Below are 11,168 nucleotides of genomic sequence, written 5' to 3' on the forward strand. Positions count from 1 at the left end.
AAGAGAGGTCATATGTGAAAGACTATTGTGGATCAGGTTTATATGATCCCTTTGTCAAATGTTGATTAATAAATATTGAACAGTTTTTTTCAGAAATTTAATTTCTACTTTTCTTAGTGCTCGTTTTATATTTTTAAATGTAAATTTTCCTGCGCACCTGTTCATCAAATGATGGGGACGAAAGCAAGTACCTCCACGTGGTCGTCCCCGCAAGTACCTACTTTGGGAAACTAAACTTGCTACAACTGTCGCTATAAAAGTCATCATGCGGAAGAACAATCATCAGAATGGTACTCCCAGACCAAGCACAGCGCCCTTGTCAGGGCGAACAGCACCAGCTGTTGTAGGTCAAGGAGTGACCATTCTGCAACTAAATGTTGAAGGCATCACCACCGCTAAACTAGACATCATCACACAGCTTGCCCACAACAACGATGCAGCGGTGATCCTCATCCAGGAAACCCATTGCTTGACCCGGAGAAGCTTAAGATTCCACACTTTGATCTTGCTGCCTGCACCCTCAGCAATAAGCATGGAATAGCAACGTTCGTTAAAAAAGACCTTCACTGGATACTAGAGGCAACTTCCACAGCAGACAGTGATCTTGAATGGATCGCAGTACGAATACAAGATACGATTGTTGTAACTGTCTACAAACCTCCTCCAAGTAGACTTCTTTCGACATCATTACCACCATTTCCTGCACCCTGCTTATATGCAGGGGATTTTAATTGCCGTCACACTGTTTGGGGTTATTGCAACAACAACACTGATGGTGAAACTTTAAATGAATGGGCTTCCAAAAACGATCTTTCCCTTTTATACAATCCTCGAGAACCAGATAGTTTTCTATCAGGACGCTGGAACATAGGAACCAATCCTGACCTTGCTTTTGCAGGAGTACTCCAAGGCGAATCCATCCCAGATCGTAAAATCATAGAAAAATTTTCCAAATCTCAGCACAGACCCTCTATAATCTTTCCTGCATCTATTGTGCAACTGCCACCAACCAACCCAGTCAGACGCTGAAACGTTAGGAAGGCTAGATGAAAGCAATTCTCTGAAATCACGAGTAAACTAGTTCATACCCTACCCCCACCCAATAATGCAGATGTCAATACCTCCTACACAGCCTTCACAGATCTGCTTCGCCATGCAGCAAAACAGGCAATTCCCCGTGGCCAACGCAAGGAATACATAGGCCTACCATGCTGGGACGAAATGTGTCAAAGTAGGCTATGTACGAAGACCTGAATGACTCCGAAACATCTGAAGACTTCCAAGAAAGGTCTGAAAGCCTGATGCAGCACCTCAACACCAAACGTCAGGAGCGATGGATTGAGACAGTCAAAGCTATAGACCAGGGATGGCGAACCACTGACCCGCGGGTCACGAAATGACCCATCACAGATTTTCAGTGACCCACTTGTCTTTTTTAAAATAATGAAATTTAAACAAATATTTCAGCAAAGAATAAATGTTTCACTAAATATTTGTGATAAGGCCCCACCCTATTTTAATCTCGTACTGGTATAGATATGCTAGGTATACATATAGGCTACCTAGCTATAGCCTACCTAGCTATACCTAGATTAGGCTATACCTAGCTAGATATAGATATGGAGAAGATTGTATCTGTAAAGACTGATGAAGCGCCCAGCATGATTGGGAAACTTGTTGGATTTATTTTATTCAATTACTAAAACAGGAGTTAAAGCGCAGCTTTGTTGAATTTCACTGCATAATAGGCTACATCAGGAAGCCCTTTGCGCCAAATCAATCAAATCTCTTCAAAAAGTTGTAAGTGTGGTAACAAAAATAGTCAACTGTATTGCATCTCATGCTCTTAATAAGCGCCAGTTTGCAAATTTATTGAACGCGTTTGACAGTAAATTTAATGGCTTACTCATGTAGGCCTACAACAGTGTAAGGTGGTTAAGTTGTGGTAATGTTTTACAGCGATTTGTTGAAAGAAGTAACTTACAACTTTTTTTAACTGAAAAAAATCAAAAATATTCAGAGTTAAGCGAAAGTAGCCTACGTGGTTGAATGATTTATATTTTTTCGCTGATTCAACAATGCATTACAATAAGTTAAATACTAAATTGCAAGGCTGTGGAGATATTGTATTATCCATGTTTGCGCACATTAAAACATTTGAGAAGAAACTCGCTATTTTTTCTGTAGACCTTGAACAAGGTCAGCTGAAATATTTTCCTCAGTTGTTGAAGCACTTTACCAGCACCAATTTAACTTATGAACAAAAGCAAACTGCACTCAACAAGTATGTTTTACTGACGAAAGAGGCCAAAAATGTAACGTCAGAAAGGTTTACCCAGTTCCGAAAGCTAGATACTACATTGCAGTTCATTCTTTTCCCGCATGCAATTCAATTTGAAAATCTTGAATTATCAAACTTCGAGAGGTTTCGTCTTTACAACTTGGAAATGGAAATGATAGACTTTCAAGAAAGTGCAGTTTAGAAAACAAAGTTTGTAGACTTAAATCATCTCCTACAAAAATTTAAATGAAAACGGATATGGATGGTTGTGACTTTCCTGCTGTTGAAAACCATGCTGAAAATATAATTCTTACAGAGTGGAACTCCCTGCCAACTTCGTTTGAAACTATGAAAAGATTTGCAGTAGCTTTGTTAACGTTGTTTGGTTCTTCATATTCGTTTGAATCTTTATTTTCGCACATGAATTTTATACAATCAAGCACACGGAATCGTCTCAGCTCAAATATGAGTGCTGCATGTGTGAAGCTAAAAACTACGGATTACCAACCAAGGATAATAAGACTTGCAGAGAAGATGCAGAAGCAAGTTTCGCATTAGTTTAAGCTAATAAAGCTATAGCCTAAATATATGTTGTTTTTTTGTAACATTTTCTTTTTTTATTTTCCCTTTATATCTTAAATTTTTCTGAAGGTGTTGCGACCGTGCCAAATTTCTTTCAAATCAATAACTTACTTCGGTCTCAAGCACGTTTTAACGTTCGCGTTTTGTCGCTTCTACCATTTTCTCGACCTTTGCTATGTTGACGTGTATTGTTTTGATATGATGGTCAGAAATAAAAACAACTGAACTGAACTAAACATGCTGTATAGTTTCGCATTACCATGTAGTTTTGCATTAACATGTAGCCTAATTAAATGTAGGCTATGACCCACTTTTGCTTTTTCAAGAATTAAGGTCTCTTTTGTTACCCATGCACTAAAAAAGTTCGCCATCCCTGCTATAGACTTTACCCACTCCAGTCGTAAAGCATGGAACACGGTCAATCGCCTGACTGGAAGAAGTTCCAGAACTTGTTCGAAATGTCCTGTAACACCTAATGCCATTGCATCGCAGGTTGTGGAAAATGGACGACACCAACAAATAGACCGCAAATTTCAACGCAGACTCTCAAGCCTCACATCAGAAATGTGGAAGGATGACACGCGTAACAACGAACTAACTGAAGACTTTTCGACCGAAGAAATGAATGAAGCCATAAAGTTACTGAAAGCAGGGAAGGCCCCAGGACCAGACCTGATTCACCCCGAATTCATACAAAACTTAGGAAAGGAAACGATTAATTGGCTACGAAATTTTTATTCTCATTGCATGCGAACCCTAAAGATCCCTAAACTCTGGCGGAAAGCATTGATTGTTGCAGTCCCAAAACCAAACAAACCGGTAACTGACCCAAAGAGTTATCGCCCCAGCTCTCTATTGTGCGTGCCATTCAAACTACTGGAGCGCGTCTTACACCGATGAATGGAACCCGTTATTGACCCCAAACTCCCACAAGAACAAGCTGGGTTTAGGAGAGGAAGATCAACAGTCGACCAAGTAACCTTGCTGACACAAAACATCGAAGATGAGTTTGAGGCCAACTTGAAGTCGGGAGCGGTCTTCCTCGACCTTACTGCGGCATATGATACTGTTTGGCACAGGGGTCTCACTTACAAACTGCTGCAGATAATCCCAGATAGACGCATGGTTAAGTTTATTGTAGAACTCATCTCCAACCGCAGCTTCATCCTTAAAACCAGCGACGGAAAGAAATTAAGCCGACAGAGACGTTTAAGAAATGGAGTTCCGCAGGGATCTGTTCTCTCCCCAATGTTGTTCAACATCTACATTTATGACCTTCCAAATACTTCCTCCAATAAATACGCATACGCAGATGACCTGGCTATTCTTTATTCTCACCGCAAATGGGAAACAGTGCAGAACACCTTGACTAAGGATATGGACATTTTATCTTCCTATCTGCACCAATGGCGCCTCAAGCTGAGTGAAGCGAAGACCGTGACTTCTGTCTTCCACCTATGTAATAGAGAGTCAAACAGGAAAATTAACATCAAAAATAACGGCCGAACACTTCCTTTCGAAGCCACACCCACATACCTTGGAGTTCGACTTGATCGGTCCCTGACATACCGCAAACACCTAGAACACTTACGCGGAAAAGTGACAGCTCGCACTGCTCTCATGAAACGTCTTGCTGGTACAAGGTGGGGTGCTAGCCCCTCAGTGCTGAGAACAAGTGGTTTAGCCTTAGTCTACGCCCCTGCTGAATACTGTGCTGCTACTTGGTGCAGAAGTGCCCATACTGACCTTGTCGATGTACCAATCAACAACTGCCTGCGAACTGTCACAGGTTGCCTCCGCCCAACTCCAACTGACTGTTTGCCTGTCCTTGCAAACATTGAGCCAGCTGCACTACGGCGCCAACGTGCTGTTCTTTCCCTGAGCTGTAAAGCCCTAAACCCTGGCCATCCGCTACACACAACCACGCTGAGATATCCACCAAAGCAGCGGCTAAAATCAAGAAAGCCATTTGTACGCGCTGCACAAGACCTTCTGGCAGCCTCTGGTGGAAGCCCTAGCAAACAGTGGTGCCACGCGGCGTGGTGTGAACAATGGTCAAGCAGCACGTCCCCACTTCGCCAAGTATTCAGATCCCCGTCCGAAAACCAGCTGGGACATGGCCTCTCTAGACTTGCCTCATCAAAGCGTAACCGTTTGCTCACTGGTGTTGGACGCTATGGTGCAGACATGTTGCGTTGGGGCTTGGCAGAGAGTGCTGCTTGTGAGTGTGGCGAAATCACTGGGCGAAATGCAGACGGCAGCCCACATTAGCAAGGATTGCCAGCTATATAGACCACCCCATGGTATGGAAGACCTAATTTCCATCGATGACGACACCAGGCAGTGGCTAACCAACGGATGCCCTGACATATAGCGACAATACGAGAGAAGAATCAAATGAACAAAATTTTAGATCCTTTTAAAATCGTACTCTATGTCTTGACAACTGAAGCGTATCTTTTAAAACGGTTACCATTCAACAAAACAAACTTTTTGAGTCGGTTAGCAGGAGTCAGCAAGTTTAGGGTTTTTACACGGTTTTACACTTCAAGGTCATCATGTGATAATTTCTCCCGAATAAATTTGTTATTAGTTTGAATTTTGCATTACAGGAGTATAGTAAAGCTGCGTGAAAAATGAAATATTCATTGTCTATTAAATTGGGTTTCATAGCCATGCTGGCTGCATACCTGTAGCCTACTTCCCTAGCCTATACAAATATCTATTTAAGTACGTTTTAAACCATTCAATTCTTTAACACCTTGCTCGTTTATTATATTGTTAGTATATAACTTATTTTAGCTGCTACTATCCTTTTTTTTCTTCCAACTTTAATGATGAAAAACAAATTGATCTGAAAGAAATCAGTTTGTGATGAATGAGATAGCTTACCATTGTGAAGAAAGGAGCATTCTTCCTGGTTATCAGTACAAGGCTGAGCACTCACTAGTACAGTGAGCAGCACCGAGAATACGGTGTGTTACTGACGAGCTCATGAGCGAAACACGATGTCTATCGCTGTCAATTCTTGCTACAAATCGGCTGCCGAGAAACATATAGCTTACCATGTTAATGTATTCGGATATTTTTTCTCCGTTATATTTAGATGTACAATATTAGCATCACAACAACAGAAGGTAAATAATCTAATTTGTATATATCCTACATATAAAAAGTATGTCCCAATTAAAAGTTCATTTTGACAGGTGCTAACTACAAACAATAGTTCTAAACCAAACAGCAGAAACTAAAGATTTTAGATCATCACTAGAGATTGATTTGACTACCACACAAACATTTTGGAAGTCCTAAATATCTAATGCAATATTCCGTCTTTAAACAGGCAATTGTTTGCCTCTTGCTTGTCGTTTTGGTTGCACATTTTCTCATTTATATCGGTACTTGTATCTTACACCTCCTGTAATCTGTTTCTTGCCATGTTGTTTACTTGTTATACAGTATCATTCATGTGCCAGATCTTGAGTTTCTGCTGTTCAGTTGTAGTTACTGCACAGTTAAATTGTAATTGTCATATTCTTCTTATATGTAATTATGTATATTGCAGATGTCATTAGGTTATGCCTGATAATGACACAAGGTGTCAAAATTGTTTGAAAGTTTATTGTATGCCCATATATTTTATACGATAATAAAGTATGTTAAGCCTATTGATGCTACTCAACATTATGTGTGTTTTTTTATCTTCATGAAAGCGTGTGTTCAATCCAGGGCCCAGTATCTGTATGCCAAATCTGTACGCTAACTTTCTATATTATAGTGATATTTAAATAACTTCCACATGCAGTTGACAATAGCTGCAAATCTAGATGTAATTGTAAAGCTGAAAATATTAAAAATAATTCATTTTATGATAAATACTGTGTCATTTGCTTATGGTCAGCAAACTAAACCCTCTGTCAAAATGGCAGATAAAAGTAAAATTTTGTAAAAATGCTTTCACAGATGAAGATGTTTCTGCCCAAAATATGTAATTTATTAAGTGGATTTGATAAAATTATTTTAATACAAACAAGCATTCGATGATGTTTTCATGCAGTAAATAGGCTACAGCAGGAAGTAAAAATAAAGTTGTTGTATAGGCTAATCATATTTTGGTTTTGTACGCATTTAAAATTTAAGTAACATATACCACAGTATGTACATCATAGTTTCTAGATGTGATGTATTTTTAACTTTAGTGTTCATTCTATAAATTTAATTCTTTCAGATCGTATATATGTAGAGGTTTTCGTAATGATCATTTGCAGAATAAAGTGCCTTTTGAACTTTCTCTAAAATTAGAAATATAATTTTATTTTTATTGCATTTGCAGTTGGTTAGCTTGAAAATGGAAGATCTTGTGCTTAATGTTGGTCCTAATGGAAAAAAGGCTGAGTCAGAACGGAGCCTGAGTTCACATAATATTGTGCAAAGCACAATACAAGATTTGTTTGAAGTGCAAAGAAATACACTTGATCATGTTCGATTGACTGTGGAAAAACAACAGGGTAACTACATTTTAAAAAGTGCATTTGAAGAAGTAAAAAATGCAATGGAACATGAAAAGCTTGACCACATGAAAACTAAACTTCTCCTTGATAAGGAGAAAGAAGAACTGGAATTTGCTTTGAGTGAAAACAAAATACTGAAAACGCAAATGCAGAAAGAAAAAGAGCAACACGAGCTTCAAATGAGATCCTTGCAAAGTAAAGCTAGTCGTGAGACTAAAAGGTGCGACTTTTTGTTGGAAAAATGCACAGAAGCAGAACAAAAACTAGATACCCAACATGACATGTTAATTATCAAAGATAATGAAATAGCAGATCTAAAGCAACGTTTACAATCGCAAAAAGTCAAACATAAACGAGTATTAGAAGAAATAGACATCAACAAAATGCAAGAGGATTATATGACGAAATCATTAACTGACTCACAGCGCAGAAAACGAGAGCCAACAATTTCAAAATAATTGTTTTTTTAAACTACAAATTGTGCACTGGGCCAGTAGCAAGAAAAACTACAGCCACTCGTGTTAGTATGTCAGGAGTCAACTGCTGGGGTGCCTGCTGGACAGTGAACAGGAGGATCAAGGAGTCTATATTGTTAAACTACAAGAGCCACATAAACATAGCCAGTTGAAGCATGCTGTCTATAGAGTTAAATTCCAATTTTCTATGTTTTTGCCATCACAAAGGCTCAATTCTACTTGAAAAGACTACAATTGGGGGCAAACAATTGAAAACAGGCATTGATCTAATTGCAATGGTTCCATGATTGTCTTGACCAGATTGCAATGGTTCCATGTTATGTTTTTGCATGGACCTCGCTATAGTAGCGTCTGGACTGGGTGCCAAACGCTAGGCTTCATATTGCACAGCTAACAGGATTGCCATATATTGGTGGTTTTAATGCCAAATTTTAGAAATTTTGATATATTTTTGGCGTTTGTTTAATTTTTCTCAGCATTGTGAACAGAATAGTTTAAAAAACTCTGTTTTATCAATGCGCAGTTGCCTATTTACAAACCATTAGGTTTGAAAACTTTTCTTGTATCTTCATGATGCTTTTCATAATGTTGCTTTTTGGACAGATTTTGTCAACAGTATGTACGATTACTACCAAAGCCTAAGATGTTGCGGTAGCGGCGATATTTTAAAAATGCATTAAAAAACGTCAAGTTTCTAAAATTTGGCATTAAAACCACCATGTTTGCCGTGCACGGTGAGGCCTGGTCAGCCCAGGTGCTATTATAGTGACGTGCACGGTTTCTGTGCCTTCTACTTAGGTTCAATCTGAAATGTGATTTCCGCTGTGCTTTGATGACCTGGTGCAATTAAAACGTTAAATAATTTCGAACCACAACCTGCTGTGGATGCCACGTGATCAATGAACCAGCAAAATTTGTGCTGGACAGTGAAGCTGTAATGTGGCCATATGTTGAAATGACAATGTTTTCATTATCTGTGTTACAAGTTGAATGATTTATTTCATTTTTTATATTTGATTCTAACTAAGCTCTAATGATAAAAACCATCTAGTTTACATTTCTGAGAATCTGTTTTTTGTATTTGCAATTTTGGACCATGCATGTTTCGCCCAAATTGGCCAACTACACTTCTCCACAATTGAGTCTTTGTTTCCATTTTTTTTTTATAGGAGTAGCATAAATTTTCACATTTTTTTATTCTCAAAATTGATGCAATGGCTTATGCTTGGTACACCACAATGAAAGGGAAATCCCCTGTCGTCAAAATCAATTATGTTGCGTCATCATCATTTGATCTCTAATTTTTGTTGCATTGATGGGCTGTGGAAGATAGCCAACTACTTATATACTTAACATATGTTTTGTTGTGTGAACGGTTTTGTGATTTTCTTCAATTGCCTGAGCCAGGCATCGACGGCCTTGGGTGAGTATAACACTAGTCTACCTTATTGTATATTGGTGAATATAACCTAGTCTACAAAAAAAAAATTCTGTTGTTTGGACTGTGTAAACTGATTTCAGGTCATTTAGGCGTGCTGAATCCGAATCTGAACTAGGATTTTTACTATCACATCAGATGTTTGGTAACTGGACAAACATTGCCATAGGCCTGCTTAAATCCTTGTGATTTCATACAAAACATTGACAGGAGAGGGAATTTATTCTTTTAGCTTCCTCTTTATCTTTAGCTTGTTCTTACTGCATTGCTAGAAATGTTGCTTTGAAAACAAATTGGTATCATAATTGTAGTTTGTGGGTGTATTTCAGCTATTTATGGATCACATGGCCTACACACCGTATAGCAAACGCAACATAGGATAGGATAAATGGTCTGAGGTCAGATTGGGATTCAGCACCCCAGAATTACTCTAAATCAGTTTTCAAAGTTCACACAGCAAAAATCGTATAGAACAGTGTACCGTAATTATTCTAAGCATTCCTACTATATGTACCACAAGTGTAGATACAAACGACCCTTTTTTACAGTCTCGTACCGCGGGTTCGCTAACAGCGTTTATCACAAGCTTTCCGAACACAGTCCCCTGGTCATAACTTGGAAACTGTGTTCAGAAAGCTCATGAAAAAAACGCTGTTACCAGCATTCGGCTGAAACAAATCATTCTATCTACAGTTCCTACACTTATGATACAAATTACAACTAAACTGCTACAAGCGAAATTCAAATTCATTGCATTTCTGTTACATTTTTTGATCAAAGTTTCTTTTATGTACATTGTTATTACGTATATAAAAAATCAAATTATTTACATTCTTCATTTTACATTGGCAGTAAAGAACCATGCGGTGTCTTGTTTTATTTGCGGAAAGTGGTCTACCAGCAATGTTTTGATCTGCAACACACAGACGTCACGTTAGACTACTGGTTTACTCCTTTAATTTGGAAAGTGCGACTGAAGGAAATGTAGCGCCTCTCCGCTACATTAGAAAAAAGTAGCACCGCCACTCCAGCAAAAATAAAGCCCCGCTACAACTCTCTGTCAATATGTCACTAGGTCTCCATGGATATTTAGTGCATTCATCATCATCTAAACTCGGTTTAGTCTCCACTAGCAGTTGTGGCCGATTATTTTCTAGCAAGGATTGTCTTCATCCTTTTCTCAATCGAAGCAAATGTAGCACCGCTACTAAGATAGTAGTGAAGCTACAAAAGTAACTCGCCAGTGCCCACCTCTGCTGATGAAGCTAACTCTGTACCCTCGTTTGAATCGGAGTGGTTTGTCCACCGGAAATTAAAATACTTAAATACCTTACCACTGGCCTATCTGTAGCTACAATGTAAGTAAAGCAGCCAACGCGGAAGGGAATGAATGAAACGTGACTGTGCTTGACTTCTTTTGTCACACACTAACCTCTTCGAACTTTATAGGACGCCATGCGATCAACTTCACGGTTCAACTTTGACAGAGATGTACGTATACGCCGCAAATTCTACGCCGCAGACTTGCGGCGTAGACTTTTTGTTTACGCTAACGCTTGCGGCCACATTTCTTTGGATAGTTTGCGCTTGAGGCTACGCCGTAAAGTTTTCGCGGTTTTTTAGCGCATAGCGTCAACGCATACTTTTTAATGTCTTTTTTTCGCTACAACACGCCAATACCTTCCAGCGCTGCAGTTGAAAGAATGTTTTTAATGGGCAAAGACATATTGGAACCAAAACACAGCAAAATGTCAGATGAACACTTTCAGATGCTTGTGTTTCTTCGTGGAAATCAAAATAAAACTTGTTTGTTTCGAGTGGTTTATACCGTGTGAATGTTTGGCACCTAGCAAACAAAATTAATTTGCGCCAGTGTATGC

At 38.9% G+C, this 11,168-nt stretch overlaps 1 protein-coding gene across 1 annotated transcript; it reads left to right on the plus strand.

Moving 5' to 3' along the window:
* The first annotated feature begins 5,775 nt into the window (after nt 1–5,775).
* Nucleotides 5,776–10,120, plus strand: LOC145774303 (spermatogenesis-associated protein 24-like). The gene has a single exon (XM_082585512.1). The coding sequence runs from the start codon at nt 7,212–7,214 to the stop codon at nt 7,830–7,832; it is 621 nt and encodes a 206-aa protein (XP_082441638.1). The 5' UTR covers nt 5,776–7,211; the 3' UTR covers nt 7,833–10,120.
* The last annotated feature ends 1,048 nt before the right edge of the window (nt 10,121–11,168 follow it).

The sequence above is a fragment of the Aplidium turbinatum genome, chromosome 7 (genome assembly GCF_918807975.1).
Source record: "Aplidium turbinatum chromosome 7, kaAplTurb1.1, whole genome shotgun sequence".
NCBI lineage: Eukaryota > Metazoa > Chordata > Ascidiacea > Aplousobranchia > Polyclinidae > Aplidium > Aplidium turbinatum.

Excerpts from the sequence above, each read along its gene's own strand:
- LOC145774303 (XM_082585512.1), top strand. The coding sequence starts at position 7,212 with ATGGAAGATCTTGTGCTTAATGTTGGTCCTAATGGAAAAAAGGCTGAG.